Here is a 16,672-nt window from a genome sequence, read left to right on the forward strand (position 1 = left end):
GGAAACAGGCTCTGATCTGATTAAGTGAAGCAGTCGATGGTCTGCAAGGAGTTACCAGCTCAGTTTCCAATATTCAAGAATAAAAATAGAAGGAAAAAATACTTCTTTTGTGGTCTCAAGAAATGCATCACACAAGATTCACAGATTCTGTCTTGATTTGTTTTAAAGGAGACTTTTTGTTAATTTTCTTCTTCCCAAAACTCCTCTACAAAACATAACAAGGGTTTTATTTTTGGGAAAAGTGAGTGGGTGGCAGGCTGATTATCAAGGTCTGGTGTTTTATTCAACTATATGTTCACATTTCTGTCAACAAACAGCTAAAAACAGACTTCAGTCCCACCAGAGTACGAGAAGGAAGCTTGCTTTGATTCACTTTGCTTTGCTGTTTTCCTGTTCTGCCCAATGAACTCAGACCAAAAAAAAAGAAAAAGAGCTGGATGGACAATCAAGGCTCACAATGTGGAGGCAACACAAATGCAGTCACATCAATGTGATTACCGAGTACCGCAGGCTAACAACACATCACAATAATTGGCAACAACAAGCAGCTCTGTGACAGTAAATGATGTTGGTGAAAGGACAGGAGATGGGAATATATCCTCATCTTCATAATCAGAGGAAGAGGGGGATGACTAAGGAGGGGACAGGAGAAACATGGTGGAGTGGTGGAGGAAGGGATCAGTGGAGGAAGATTGTTGAGTGATACAGTAGTTGTGTCTAAAGGTCTGTGCCCTGGCGCCACTGCTGCCACTGTGCTGAGAGACGGAGCCGGCTGAAGACTGAGATGTTCCACCTGGACCAACAAAACAGCAAAGAAGAGATGAAGGCTTTAATTTGCTTTTAGAGCCCCCCCTGTTTCCCTTTCAGTGGTTAGAAATGTGTGATTTTGCACTTTAAGACAGCAGCAAGCTTCTGTGTCAGCTTGTTACATCTCTCTGTTCGTGCAAAGCGCTTTGCAAGTTTGTTTTCTTGCATAAATCTACAACATATCAAAGGCACTCACATATGCAGCAATTTTCTGGCTGCATTTCTACCTAAACCCAAAGACAGAGCAGCAGCTGAAGTAACCATGAAATCACAGAGAATACTGTGAATATATATAAAGACTTTCACATGACAGCTTTTTTTTATCGTTCTTAATGTAAAGTTGGCAAAAAGTTGCATTTAAAAATGTCATTTGACTGCTTCCCCATATAAACGTGTCCCACTTTGTCCCACACAAACACTGTTTGTCCCACATTGGGATGTGGTCACCCTATAAAAATGTATATCCAAGTTTCTAAAATTTAGGATTGGAAGACGTTCAGACATGAAACTGTAGGTAAACCCAGGTGTTACTAATGGTGTTGATTAAAGCTCTGCACCTAACAGGACTTTGATTAATGTCATTAGCAGCACCTGTAACATCCACGGTGGCTACTGTGTCTTTTGTGTCACACTGGTTGTAAGTTTTGCTGCTTACAGAGGCACTTTTTAGCATTTATTTTTAAAATACATGATTATTATTACTATTGTGTTTATGTTTTTCATATATAAATATAGATCTCCAACAAAATAAAAATTCATCTCAAATAAATTGCAGAATCTATCTTTAGTTTGTCTTCAAAGCTAATATTTGTAATGGAAAATCTTTGCCTGTTTTAATGGTTTTTGTGTCCTTTAATTCAACAGACCAAAACCATTTTGTGGCTCCACATGTCTGAACATGTACTGGCAAGATAAAAACAAAACAAAAAAAAAGAATCCAGGTAAAAAAAAACCTTCAGTTTCTTATTCGAGTTTCGGGTAATCAGGATCGTCCACTACCAGAACGACTCTATTGATATGAAAATTGGCCACTTTAAGGAACTTGCTGTGCCCAGGCGTAACTCTGAGCTGCTGTCCAAACATGTCTGTTTCTTTAATGAACTTTCATCAATAATCTGTATCTGTTATATTTGTAAGTTAGATTTTAGTATTTTTTTTTTTTTTTAGTTTTTACAAACTAAATATGGGAAATTAAATGGTTTTTTGTTTTTTTGGGGGGTTTTTTTAGAAAAAAAAGACGCACAAAAAACACAAAAACAGGTAATGTTACAAGTTTTTTTTTGTTTGTCTTTGGTTTTCGTTGCTCATAGTTACTTCATTTTTAATTCCTGTATAGAATTTTCTAAGACATTTTTTGCACTTTTAAACTACAGGGGGAGTCAAATTTGTAGTTTTCTGGTGGTTTTGTTTGCGGCTTCTCCGAGAGTCTGTACAGTTTACGTTTGCCTCCAGAATTCTGTTCATGTTGCAAATATTTTGTGCATAAAAGTCAGAAATTACTTGTAAATATATTAAAACTTTGACAGGCTTTAATGAAGTTACTTCACAGTGCATTATCTAGTGTGGCAGTCAGTGAAAAGAAGGGGGTGTATGCAGAGGAGGAAGGAGGAGGGCAGTGGGAGGGTGCGAGTTGGGTGGGGGTATATAAGTGGAAGCAGAATTCACATACAGCAACAGACTTGAGAGTGCTGTCAGCTGCTGTGAACCAAGTCTTTTTTTTCACCCCGTTCTCAAATTTTTTTTAACATAAGGATAAGAAAAGAGGAAAGAGTGAATATGGAGACAACTGTGGGCTACGAGTACTACGAGGACTACGAGGAGCCAGACAACTCCTCAATGTGTGACTACTCAGAGTGGACGCCATCGTACTCTGTCATCCCAGTACTCTACATGCTCATTTTCATCCTCGGCCTCTCTGGAAATGGAGTGGTCATCTTCACCGTGTGGAGAGCACAAGGCAAACGGCGAGCTGCTGACGTCTACATCGGAAATCTGGCCCTGGCCGACCTCACCTTTGTAGTCTCGCTACCTCTCTGGGCTGTTTACACAGCCATGGGTTACCACTGGCCCTTCGGAGTGGCTCTGTGCAAGATAAGCAGCTACGTGGTGCTGCTCAACATGTACGCCAGCGTCTTCTGCCTCACCTGCATGAGCTTTGATCGCTACCTAGCCATCGTCCACTCCTTATCCAGCAACCAGCTGCGCAGCCGAGCTCAGATGCAAGGCTCCCTGATAGCCATCTGGCTGTTGTCTGTTATACTGGCCGCTCCGACTCTTGTCTTCCGCACCACCAAGTACGATGCAGAAACCAACCGCACATCCTGTGCCATGGACTTCAGTTTGGTGACACAGAAACAGGAGAACCTGTGGATTGCCGGCCTCAGCATCTCCTCCTCCGCTCTGGGCTTTCTTCTACCTTTCATGGCAATGATGGTGTGCTACGGCTTCATCGGCTGCACGATCAACCGCCACTTCAACACCCTGCGCAAAGAAGACCAGCGCAAGAGACGCCTGCTGAAGATCATCACCACACTGGTAGTGGTGTTTGCTGCCTGCTGGATGCCCTTCCACATCCTGAAGAGCGCTGACGCACTCTCCTACCTGGACTTGTTTCCCGCCACTTGTGATTTCCTGCGTTTCCTCCTGCTTGCTCATCCCTACGCCACCTGCCTCGCTTATGTCAACAGCTGCCTCAACCCCTTCCTTTACGCCTTCTTTGACCTGCGCTTCAGATCCCAGTGCTTGTGCCTACTTAACCTGAAGAAGTTCCTGCATGCAAGCCCGGCCAGCTCCCTGTCCTTGCAGAAGACAGAGATTCAGTCTCTACCCACAAAGGTGTGACTATGGATTAACACCCAGAGGCACGCTGGGGTCAAAATGAACACTGCAGAACAATGTAGGTGAATCAAAAGTTTCCAGTACTGAGTGCTTGTTTATGGTTCAGCAGCAGCCAGTTTCGGGGTGTAACCTTTGCTCTTCACTCTGGACTATTGACTGAAGACTTATGGTTTTGGTGTCTGACAGCACCAAAACCCCAGACTTTTTTTTTTTTTTTTTCCAGCAGCAGGCACTGAAACTGAGCTACATAAGGAAACATAAGAGAGACTCATTTAAAAATAAGGGGAATGTACTTTTATTAAGACTGATATACTCATCAGTTCGTCTTCTCCTGTGGACTTTCTGCAAAAGTACTGAGCTATGAAGTCTGAAATCATGTCCTCAAGTCATGGGAAACTATATTAGGTTGATTATGATCATGCAATTTCCCTCTCCCATTACTGTTTTTTATTAATAAACTCTTGAGGTGGAGGTGTGACATATTAGAAACTGTGCTCTTGAGATCTGTCTTGACTGATCAGTATCTGCACCACAGCCAGCAGGACTACGTCTGTGTGTGTGTGAGAAGGGTGTGAGTTAGTCAGTAAGAGGTGTTTGAGTCTGATAAGAGTAGAGTAAGAGGTGTGTGTGTGTGTGGCATGTGGGTTGGGGGGGGGTGGACAGACCAGACAGACAGATGGCAGCTGACAAATGTTTTCTAGCTGCGGAAAGCCCCAATTAAAAGGTGACTGTATCGACAGCCTCTGTGTCTGCCTTTGAATATGAATGAATTTGTTCCCTGGTAACAACATGAAACCCATTTTTCTGAATATACATTATTTTTTGAATTCATGTCTATGATTTGTAATTAAAAGCCGGTGTTTTGAAGAGAAAAAAAACCCAGTCTCTCTCGATCTCTCTCACTTTGTTATACCCTGCTGTGATATCTTGTGGAATGTATTTTCTCCAATCCAGTGAATACGCGTCTTCCTGTTTGGTGAGTTGCTCAGAGGAGGCAGCCTTCCCTCCTATTGTGTTTCGGGGGGCCGAAATCAAAGCGTACAGTATGTCTGGAGGAAATGCACGTCGGACTTCTGTTTCCCTCTTTAGGCGTGTTTGTTTCTTCTCTTACAATTCTCCCCAAATTAATCAGTGAGCACAAACGGGATCAACCACACAGAATTTGGCTTTGTCCCAGACAGAGTCGTAAGTGTTAATTACCAAAACTTCACTTGTTATCCGCGCTGCTGTGTATCCCAAATGCATCTGAATTATTTTGGTAGATATCAATATTAATGTGATAGCACACTGAGCTTTAATTCAGATAACCAATTCGGACTCTAATGAGCTTTTTACAGGATAAAATCAGTGACAGCGGGGAGACTTGGGGATTGGATTAATCCTGGGTTACTAATTTGCAGTGGACTTGCCGTCTCTTTGTAAAACCTTAGATGAAGATGAGCTTTGTCTAAATCAGTTAAGACTGAACACCACATTTAAAGGTAACAGTGTTGGAAATTATAGTAAAAACTGGGAGCAGGATTTCCTTTAGCCTTGAGCTCTTACTTCAAAATATACCTACTATACTCTTCTATATAGCACAGAAACCCATACAGTACAGCACAGTACAACCTTTATAGTGATATTTCTCTCATATATAACTGCATGAACCCCAAACTCAGTTTCTTGCCTTTTTAAAAATCTTTACTATGGTAACATATCAGCTTTGTTGCAGCAAAACCTTTGGAGAGGAACTGAGACAGATCTTAATTGCTATATTAGTTGCAGATGCATTCACACCAGTCAATATCTAAACATTAAATAATAAAATACAGCTACAAAACCACTAAATTAATGATTTTAACTTAAACATTTACATTCCCATGAGTTTTGGCACTCATCACAAGTAAAATACCATATTACACTGTAAAAATTCTCAGGTCACAAACATGTGACTGTTTTTTTTGGCTAAATGTGACCAAATTGAATTTCTTGTAGGAGGAAAACTTCAGCTTTGACTTCAGTTTGGGAAAGTCGAAAAAGTCTTTGTTATTGAAAAAGAAGGAACTTAAACAGCTGCAGCCCCACTCGCTCTGCCTTCTCAGTCACAGTCTCAGTTCTCTTTAATCTCTTCTGAGCCACGACACACACACACACACACACACACACACACACACACAGACATGCAAGAAAAATCTTTATCCGAATTTAGTCTAGAGGACATAAATATCTTGAACTTTTTGTCAATTTTCAGTTTTCACATTTTCAAACTGGGACAAACATTCAGGTGCAAATTAAATAAGGACAAACTATGTACTCGAGCCAGTGCAGCTAAATGTTTCTAAGTGAAACGGCGTACAATTTCAAAATCCCATGCAATGGCTATTTCTTCTTTTTTTTTTAACAAGATGGCCAGTCACATTATCCTCCACAGCATCAAAGTGAAACATAATCTGCTCAGATTATTTTCATGGGTTTCCAGGATTTATGAAGCTCACATGTTCATGTTACAGATTTGCTAAACTACACCAGAGAAAAGAGAATTACTCCCTTTGATTGGGTGACTGACATGACTATTCAGGACTTACACCAATGTTTTCATTCTCCTGTAATTACAATGAGTGTGAGTTAAGCATGTCTAGACTGGAAGCAGGCTTGCCACAGGGAATCCCGAGAGCAGACACAGCCTTCAGTTCCCACTCAAATGAATCATATACAACTAGGACAGTATGTTCTAGGATAAACACAAACATGGAGTTATTTGGGGTTTTTTAAAGAGAAAACCTGACAATTAGCACAGCTTTCTGTTGGTAACTTCTGCAGCTGAAAGGTGCAGTCAAGCCTGCGCAAAGATGGACAGTAGCTGTCCTATCTGGGAAAAAAACAATCAAAGCTGTGGTGTATAAAATAAATTACCACTAATTATGTATGTCCATAACCATACGTGCCTATGTGCTACCAAGAAGATGAAAACCAGCCAATGAGTCATTCAGCGGTTTTAATGAGAAGAATTTCTTTGCCCTTAAGTCCTGAAAGCAGTCTGAATTTAGTTTAGTTTCACTTCATTAAAGACACACACAGGTCCATAGCAGAAAAAATAAATACATACAAAATGCATAAAAAAGAAAATAAAATGTAAAACAAATCCACAAAATTACACAGATGCTGTAACGCCGGTGATTCCATAACTTTGAATAAACTGAACTTAGTGCCGGGTCAGTCAGAGATGTAATTATACTGTTTCTGGAGTCCTTTACCCTACACATACAACTGTGCATCAGATTGCAAAGTATAGCACAACAGATAGGCACTCCAACACTAACAAACATTTGGCTTGCACTGCTCCACCATGGCAACTTGTGCATCAACCTCCTTCCATTATTATATGCCACAGTGAGTTTCCGCATGCTGCTTTCTCTGTAGCTGTTGCACAAATGAGCAGTGTGTACATTGGAGTGCAAAAGGCTTTGAAGAGTCCAACAATCACTGGAGCAGTGCACATACCAAACTTACAGCTCAACATATTAGCTTGTGCATACATTAAGCAGCATTGTCTAAAAATGACTATATCATCAGACAAATCATCAGACATGTAATGACCTAAATATTTAATTGGAGTACACACTTTAAGAGAGAATTCAGGAATGGCTAAATTCTGGTCCTCCTTACTTTTGTCAATAAAAATATTCCTCTTCTTGCCATTATAATGAATATCAAACTCTAGACCACATTCAGAGCATGCCCTCAATAATTGTTGAAGGCCAGCACTATACGGTATTACCAACTACACAACCTGTTACACAGTCATCTAACAGCTTTCACAAATCACCCATATAAACATTAAACAAAAGAGTAGGCAGAATACTCCCCTGTCTAAGCCCGTTCCTCACATAAAAGGGGGCAGACACACAGTAACCCCATTTTATGTGCATGGACTGATGGGCATGCCAGAAGGACAGAATTCTTACCAAAGATTTAGGAACCCCTCTGTTGTATAACTTATAAAATTGCTTTTCATGACTTTATTACGCACAACCCGCTTTGCAGTTATTTATTTGTAAAAATGTTTGGAATCATGTCTGATTTTTGTTCCACTTCTCACGTGTACACCACTTTGTATTGGTCTTTCACGTGGAATTCCAATAAAATTGATTCATGTTTGTGGCTGTAATGTGACAAAATGTGGAAAAGTTCAAGGGGGCCGAATACTTTTGCAAGCCACTGTATGTGTAGCTATTATCAGGCAAAAAGACTTTCCTAGAGAGAATCAAGCCAGTATCCAAGCAGCACTGCAGTAAATGATTTGCAAATTAAGATCTACCATCAGACATCTGCATTCAATGGATACACAAGTGGAGTCAATATCCTGAATGAAAGACATTCAGGACATATGACAGTCTATTAAGACACCTAACCTCATTCTGGGGACACTCATAGGGCACATATACATTAAGAATAGTAAACTTTCTATCTCGGCCAATAATCTCAATTCCTATAGCCCAGTCAAATTTCAGTCTGACAACATTCACCAGCTGATCATACATCTTGTGCCAGAGTATGGCAACACCACTAGAGATACCCCCACGAACCACCCTGGAGCTCAGATCAGAGGTAGATTCACCAACGCCATGAAAGTCTTTGTGCAAACAGTTCGTTTTTTCCAGATCTTGCTTAGATAGAAACGTTTCCTGGGCACACAATCTATTACAGGACGCTAAGAGTTTATCCATTAAAAGAGACAATATTAATACTCATTTATCTCACCGTGTCATGTGCACCCCACTGAAAGCTGCCGCCCTGTGCTGCTTCAGAATCAGTGTTTGACTCAGTGCGCTGCCGCTGCACCCCAATCCTCCCTGTGGCAGTGACTCCGCTGCCTCTGCTCTTCTTAGGCCTCAAAATAGCGGCGGACATAAATACTAGGGGTGCAACGATACTCGTATCGATATTGAACCGTTCGATACAGTGCTTTCGGTTCTGTACGCATATGTATCGAACAATACAAAATTTGTAATTTATTTTATCAACTTTCCTTCTGACGATGCTGTCTGTGTTGAGCGCTCAGTGAATCAGCGTTCGACTACTCCGCCTAGGCTGCACTGTCGAGCGCAGATCCACTGAGCGTTCAACACAGACAGCATTGTCAGAAGGAAGAGCGCAGGGCAAGCTAGCAGACAGAAGTTAAGCTCTCCTTGCAACATGGCAAATTGAACCTCCCCCACCCTCATTCAGATGTGGCGTTTGGAATTATTTTGGTTTTCATGTGACGTATGACCCTGAAGGTAAGCGCGTCATGGACTAAAGTAAAACAGTATGTTGGATGTGCCACGCAATGCTCAATTACATGGGTGGGAAGTAGTGTGTTAGTGCAGTTAGCTCATTAACGTGTTAGCCGTCTAGCCCCACGCACAGGGCGATCAGGGGTAGCTCGTTAACGGAGATTTGCCGTGTTGTGGCGTTAACGTCATTTCAACGAGATTAACGCTGACAGCACTAGTGGGAACACAACGAATATGACTGCACATTTACACCGACATCATCCTAGTGCAAAGACAAGTGGAAGCAGACAAAAACAACAAGCATGCATGCTACAAACTTTACCCGAGTCATTTAGACAGCCGTTAGCACATGATTCTCCTTATGGGGACCTGATATGTTTAATATTGTGGCGAGCTCAGACAAGGAGGAGACAGAGGTGTCGTTTGGTCTTGCTTCCCGTGAGCTAGCCAGGGAGCACAGCCGTTTATTGACATCTGCAGAAGAACACTGCCGCTAGCTAACTGCTCAGCGCGGCAACCACATAGCAAAAACAACAACAACAACACACAGGGCGCCCTCTGACCCCGGAAGGACACACCGTCGCAGCGAGAGGGCGTCACCCGTCATTATGGCAACATAACTGTACAAACAGAACCCCGAACAGCCCTGACCCGCTACATAGCCCCCACCTAAGGGGTCAGTCGTCCCCGACGACCCCATTACCCCACACAAAGTCCTGCAAATATCCAGGTGCCTTCTTTTGGCGCACCGGCCGGTCACGACCGGCGGGGGAAAAGTCACTCGGGTCAGAACATGGGGTGCCACCATCATCCCACTTCTGACACCAATGTGGCGAGCTCAGACAAGGAGGAGACGGAGGTGTCGTTTGGTCTTGCTTCCCGTGAGCTAGCCAGGGAGCACAGCCGTTTATTGACATCTGCAGAAGAACACTGCCGCTAGCTAACTGCTCAGCGCGGCAACCGCATAGCAACAACAACAACACACAGGGCGCCCTCTGACCCCGGAAGGACACACCGTCGCAGCGAGAGGGCGTCACCCGTCACTATGGCAACATAAACAAAACATAACTGTACAAACAGAACCCCGAACAGCCCTGACCCGCTACAATATGCTGCTGAGAATATAGCCCAGAAGAAGCGTATAGTATTGCTTTTATTTTGGAAAGAGCCATTTCTCTGTAATAAACTCTCTTTTCCAAAGATGAGTGATTCCTCAATCAGATACAGGGCTTGCAAAATCGCTAGCCCGACGTCCCGGGGCTGGCGATTTTTCCAGTCGGGCTACCAAAATCTATCTCTGCCCTGCCCGTCGGGCTATTGTAGGAAGGAAAAATATATGTCAATGCTTTTGCATTCTTTCGGAAATGTAACTGGGTAATTATGTAATTGGCATCGGTGAGCCACTGTCAATATGTGTCATATTGAAATCGCGTTTGAATTTGCGCTTGTTTTTTGCTTTCACTTTGCAATCGCGCGAACTGTGTATAGAGAGCGACAGCACTGATTGGTGAGTGATGATAATTTGCGCACCAATTCCTCTGACATCGTCTTATCAATCGTTAGCTTACTATGCAAACATGACAAGTGAAATCTCCCGCAGCAAGCTTAAACATATGAGAGGTTGATCGCGCAGAGAATCGCTGACCGTTATGTGTGTGTGTGTGTAAAAGCAGCAGGATATATATTTTAGTTCTGCTGAGCCAAATAAGACAGGTCAGGGTGAAGAAGTGACAGCCAAAGAAAAGCTTACCACAAAACGGAAAAGGTATGACAAATCAGACTATAAGGCAAAAAGAAAGTGCAGCTTTATGGTTTCATGGACAAAAGAATTTCTGTGGCTGCAATATGACGAGCTATATAACCGGGGCTGCACATAAGTGGTCCGCAGGTGCGCATTCGCAGTCAAAATAAAAAATAAAAAAAACCGCGCACAAGATATGAAGTTGCAACGCGTGTTTGCATACATAAGATTTTCTGGAGGAGGACAGACATTTGTTTAGAACTCTTAAAGATGTCGAAGAAGCAAGCTCCTTTAAGCAATTACTTTGGTGTTCCTCTACCTCCAAACAAATGTCAGAAGGAGTCCGAACCACAAAAGAAGCACGTATTCTCGGAAAAGTGGTTGCAGGAGGTGAGCTGGCTTCAAACAAATGATGAACGCACAGAGATGTGGTGTGGAATGTGCCGTGAAAATCCCACTCTAGCGGACAAAAACAGTGCTTTTTATATGGACACAAACGCGCGTTGCAACTTCTTATCTGGTGTGCGTCTTTTATTTTGACAGCGAATGCGCACATGCGGACCACTTATGTGCACCCGTGTAAATAACATAATGTTCTGCCGGGTGTGTTGTTGGTTTTCTCTCGATTTCTGAGTCGACAAGTGCCTTTGTTACTGGGACCAGTCATTTGAAGAAAGGCCCCATTAGAACCCATGAGAAATGCAAGAAATGCATTATTGCTCAGTCTGCAATATCTTTCCCAGAACAAACACCAATTGCAAATAACATACTAAAAATAAACCTGAAAAATCTGTTTAGAACAGCGTACTATGTTGCAAAGAGTGAACTACCACTGGCAAAATTTAGCAGTCTTTGCAAACTTCAAAAAGCAAATGGCCTAGATCTTGGTTCCACTTGTCTCTTACCCGTGACTTCAGTGGAAATTTCAAACTCAGGATCTGACACAGACTGATTCATGTCCTACACAGTTCTTACAAGTTCATAGAAATTTCTGTTCAATTAGAACCAAGTATTTGAGTTGATCATTGTAATTTTTATACAATGTTGTAATTTGTTTTTCAACAATTTTTTGATTAATGTTTTGTTTCCTTTACAATATTATACTTTAATGTATAATATTGTAAAGGAAACAAAACAGGAAACAAAACGTCAATCAAAAAATTGCTCTCTTTTTTTATTCAGGCTACTTAGATTTATTTTGGGCTACCAAAAACTGAAGAGTCCCTGCCCGAAGGGCTACCAGGGATTTTGAAATTTTGAGAGCCCTGAGAGATATTTATTTTTTTAATTACTTTTGTTTCAGCAACATTAAATTTAAAAACTGTACTTTTGAGTTAAAATATATATTTATAATTTTAATAAATGACAAATTAAAAAGGCATGAACATTTTTTTGTATCGAAAAAATATCGAACCGTGACACCAAAGTATCGAACCGAACCGAACCGTGAATTTTGTGTATCGTTGCACCCCTAATAAATACATATCCTTTACGTCATCACATTCAGCAGTAACATGAAATAATGCTAATCATTTGTGGGTTGTGTCAATTTTCCGACATGTCACGGACTTACCCAGCTTCTCAGTCAGATAGGAGCGCAGAGTTTCAGCGTCGAGATCGGGGAAAAGCCATATTGCAAACACACAGTTTGGTTTTAACCACAACTATCTTGTCATAACTGGGGTCATGCAGTGACAATCATGTTGTTGCACGTTTTTTTAACGGATATTACGGAACGAAATATTAGCAATTCATACAACAAAGGACTCAAAACATAATCCATAATATAAAAACACGAGATCTCTTCTAAATAAAACAGGAAACATGAGAGGCAGACATGACAACATAAGACACACAGACATGAAACACACGAAGGGCAAGGGCGACTTCACAGGGGTTGAAAGCACAAGGGGAATCTAATAACAAAGAACTAGAAAAACTCATGCATGAGCTTAATCATATAAACATCCAAATAAACTAAACTCAAAACACTGGGTCATAAGACCCAGGATCGTGACACAACTATACTGTCAACATGTTTTGGCAGGTTTTGTAGTCCATGTTCTGCATATTTTAGTTTCAACATGGAAAGCATCTGGCTTCATGTTGTTAAGGAGAGACTAGAGTATGGCTGTTCCAATTCTTAGCACACAGCTCTTCTCTTTTCCTAAGTCCTTAGCAATTCTCCTACTCACTTTTCCTTTTCTTTACAATGGCATTTTCATTGAGGTTAAGGAAATGAGTTTAGGAATAAGAGATAGGTGGTACTTAAAGTACTTGGTCAAGACAACCAAGCATCAAAATGGGGACTAAAGATGATTTCAGTACTTTGAATGAGGCATAGTTCTTGGTGTCAGATAGGCTGGTCTGAGTATTTCAGAAACTGCTGATGTACTGGGAATTTCCCACACAGCTATTTCTAGGGTTTACTGAAAATGGTCCAAAAAAAGAGAAATTATCCAGTAAGCGGCAATTCTCTGATTGAAAATACTTGGGTGAGGTCAGACATCAGAGGAGAGCTACAATGCGGATAGGAAGTCAACAGTAACTCAAATAACTGTACATTATAACCAAGGTATGCAGAAGAGCATCTCTAAACACACAGCATCTCAAACTATGAAGCACAAGACCACACCGGGTGTCACTCCTGTCACCTAAGAACAGGAAAGTGAGGTTACAGTTTGCAGTGTGTCACCAAAAGTGGACAACAAAAGGTTAGAAAAATGTTGCCTAGCCTCATGAACCTCAATTTGTGCTACGATATTCGAATGATAAGCAAAATTTTGCATAAATAAAATTAAAGCATGGATCCATCGTGTCTTGCACCCATCTTGGGATGTCTGCTTCCAGCTGGGTAACATTCCATGTTACAAAGTTCAAATAATCTCAAATTAGCTTCTTGAACATGACAATGATTTTACTCTACTCAAATGGCCTCCACAGTCACCGTATCTCAATCCAAATGAGAACCTTTGGAATGATATTGAACTGGAGATTCCCATCATGGATCTGCAGCGGACAAATTTGCAGGAACTGTGCGATCCTGTCATGTCAGTGTTGACCAAAATCTATCAGGGTATGTTTCCATCACCTTGTTGAATCTGTGCCATGAAGAATTAAATCAGTTTTGTTACTAAAAAGGGCTCCAAGCTGTTATTAGCAAGGTGTATCTTATATAGTGTCCGCGTGTACAATTTATAATTATTATAAACACTTTTTTTTCACAATAGTTCAAATATTCACTTCACGGTTTTTTCTTTCTTCCTTACCATCATTGACCTTAGAGGCGACCTCTAAATGCAGAGAAAACACAACCCTGTGGAAATATCCAACCCTGGTCCATCAGCACACTGGGTCAGCTCTTTATCAAGTAAATGCAAATTGCTTCCTTAATGGCAAAGTAAGAAGATTTTCAACCGATTCGTTGTCATATAAATGGGTGACAAACAGCTATTGTGTTGCTTTAAAAATCAGACAGTCTGTGTGCTACAAACACGTGTCCAAGTGTCATAAATCAGAACCCAATAATTCAGGTCAAGCAGAAAATAGTCAAAGGAAGTGTGCACACATTTCTCCTTGAGCCTAACAATAGCATCTTAGCAGCCCAGCCACTAAACCGGACCTTGAGCCTGGTCTTGCCATAGTGTGGTAGGATGAGATGCTGACCCCTGGAGAGTCTTGGAAGACCCTCAGCTTCCTGCCACCCGGTATTCCAGATCTCCTCCCTGTACTGTCCCGAGAGATTAACAGACCCAATGGACAGGATAGGAGTCAGCAGGCCTAGCAGGAAGAGTAAAGGGAGGGTAGGCAAGGTAGGAGTTCCTGCACTGGGATATCCTGTCATTCAGAAGCATCTCTCTGCATTCAGTGCCCTGTGCAAGACCTGCAAGCTCCACCTGAGGCCTGCCTGTTTACACACTCTCCTGCAGTTTATTTTTAAGGAAGCAGACACATAATGTGAAAAGTTACTTTCTCTGAGAGCATGTGTGACAATAAAGCAGTACTACATTGAAGGCAACATAGTTTACAATAGAGTAAGCTGCAGATGTGAGACTTGAAGTGGCAAATCAGACATGTCCCTCTTCTCTGTCTCTCCTGAGATGGCATTTCAAAAGCATTCACACAAGACAGCTATCGCTAGTGGAGACACGTCTTTTCCGAAAGAGCGGAAGTGCCCAAGCTTTGGGAGACTCCGGATCTTGGGTTATGTGAGTCTCAGAGGAGATCATCCTCTTCAACGAGCACAAAGTGTCCCTTCATTCTCTCCTCTATCCTCTCCATTGTGCATCCTTCCCTCTCTCGGGCCTAAATGGAGGCACTGTCGCCCACAGTGCAGCACTGAGCCAGTTCAGAGGCTCAGCTGCACTGACTTGAACATTACAAGCGCTACAGGTAACGGTTGATGAGCATCAAATCGAAAAAGAACTTACATCAGAGCAACATCCAGAGAGGCTATGTGCTGCAGCTTTAATTCGTTTCATTAATGAGGTGAAGATCACAATCCTTTAATACTCCCAACAAATTCATTTGTAGAGCGAAAACAAAATCAGAGTTTCCAGCTGTCGCATGTTGTTGTAGCCACACACTGGAGCGACTCTTTCCCAACAATCCACTACCACACACAGTATGTTTGTGCTTCTGTGTGTTCTGACTCGTTTTACATGTTGTGTGGACATAAATCTGTTTATACAAACAGGTTTTTGTTTACGCAGTCACACTGACGCGACCCTGCTTCCTTTTGGAGACAAAAAAAGCCAGTCGATTATTGTAAATCATTCGATTTTAGGTTAAAGACTTGGTTTAAGGTTAAGCAAAGGCTTAAAATAAGTTAAGGGGTGTTAACTTAAGTGTAAGTTAAGGGATTCTGGGGTGCAGACATGTCTTAAGGCTAAAATAAATACTCTACTTTGAGTAATATTGAGTGAACATTGTGATTTTTGTGTGTTTTTAACAGAAGTTTCCACACAGCACTTTTACATTGGACCACCTTCTTTCATATCCAGTTGTCGAGCTTAAATTTAAGGTGAGCACAGTGAAACTTTCTCCTTTCAGATGAATTGCTGGGTTAAATTCTGCACATTCATCATTTTGCCCGGCAAGGCTTGAACATCTGAGGTCAAAGGTCAAAGCTCCAGCGACACTTATAGTATAAAGAACAGTTTTGTTACTTCTTTATACTCTTTATACTACAAGTGTTACTGGAGCTTCAACCTCTTCAGACCTTGTTTGTCTCCATGCAGTTTGGATAGTAGGTGAAGTTTGCCAGAAGTCTCTGTTCTGTCTTTAAAAAGGGACTTCTGACTTAACTATGCAGCAACTTTCTAGTAATACGTTTCAAAGTGTGATGACCCCTTAGGCACTGGGTGTCTCTGGGTTGTTGTTCTGCAGGGGCTCACTGAGGAGCCCACAACAGATTTTGGCTCGGACCAGCTTGGCTACAACGTGATTTCTCGGATTTCCTTTGCTCTCTGCACACTCCCACACTTCATGCGTGCTTTACTCTAATGACCTACTGGCAAACATGTTCTCTTTATTTAATTATGTTTTGTAAATAAATGATCATTTCCTGTGTTACAAGTTTCCCTCATTTCATCACACTCTATGAGTCAAGCTGTGATTCTGTGATAAGCGATTGATATGAGCATAAAGGGCCTCTGCATCTAGTCTGTGGACAAGCATCAAATTGCATCAACCCCTGATGTTCTTAGTGTTTAATTGATCTGCTACTTCTGTTTTAATTTAAATTGTTAGTGTGATGGCGGCTTCATTAGCAAAAAGTCATCTTTGATTTGTGTCTTCATAAATTTGGCTGAGATAACCTGAATCAGAGACATTATGAGAGAGGAAAATGAAGATATGGCCCTGAGTTTAAATCTGCTGCAGAAAGTATAATTTCCCGGTTGGGGGGTGGGGGGTATAACATCAAAATAACTACAAAAATAAGTGCCCACAGGCATTTCCCATTGTTTGCCAGTTGCAGATGCTTTCTTTTGGAAAGATTGCAACTAAGATTTGATAAAAACAACTT

At 41.5% G+C, this 16,672-nt stretch overlaps 1 protein-coding gene across 3 annotated transcripts; it reads left to right on the top strand.

The window, feature by feature from the left end:
- Positions 1-1,341: 1,341 nt before the first annotated feature.
- LOC120714133 (apelin receptor B-like) lies at positions 1,342-4,964 on the top strand. 3 transcript variants are annotated; one of them, XM_040000191.1, is made up of 4 exons: positions 1,342-1,444; positions 1,672-1,748; positions 2,036-2,067; positions 2,559-4,964. In XM_040000191.1, the coding sequence occupies exon 4, from the start codon at positions 2,584-2,586 to the stop codon at positions 3,646-3,648; it is 1,065 nt and encodes a 354-aa protein (XP_039856125.1). In that variant the 5' UTR covers positions 1,342-1,444; positions 1,672-1,748; positions 2,036-2,067; positions 2,559-2,583; the 3' UTR covers positions 3,649-4,964. The 3 variants fall into 3 exon arrangements, with proteins under 3 accessions (XP_039856125.1, XP_039856126.1, XP_039856127.1); XM_040000192.1 differs by lacking the exon at positions 2,036-2,067; XM_040000193.1 differs by lacking the exons at positions 1,342-1,444; positions 1,672-1,748 and adding an exon at positions 1,772-1,939.
- Positions 4,965-16,672: the final 11,708 nt, after the last annotated feature.

The sequence above is a fragment of the Simochromis diagramma genome, unplaced genomic scaffold, assembly GCF_900408965.1.
Source record: "Simochromis diagramma unplaced genomic scaffold, fSimDia1.1 OVJJ01000596.1, whole genome shotgun sequence".
Lineage (NCBI taxonomy): Eukaryota > Metazoa > Chordata > Actinopteri > Cichliformes > Cichlidae > Simochromis > Simochromis diagramma.

Bases quoted from the DNA above. Each gene is read 5' to 3' on its own strand.
- LOC120714133 (XM_040000191.1), top strand. From the start codon at position 2,584: ATGGAGACAACTGTGGGCTACGAGTACTACGAGGACTACGAGGAGCCA.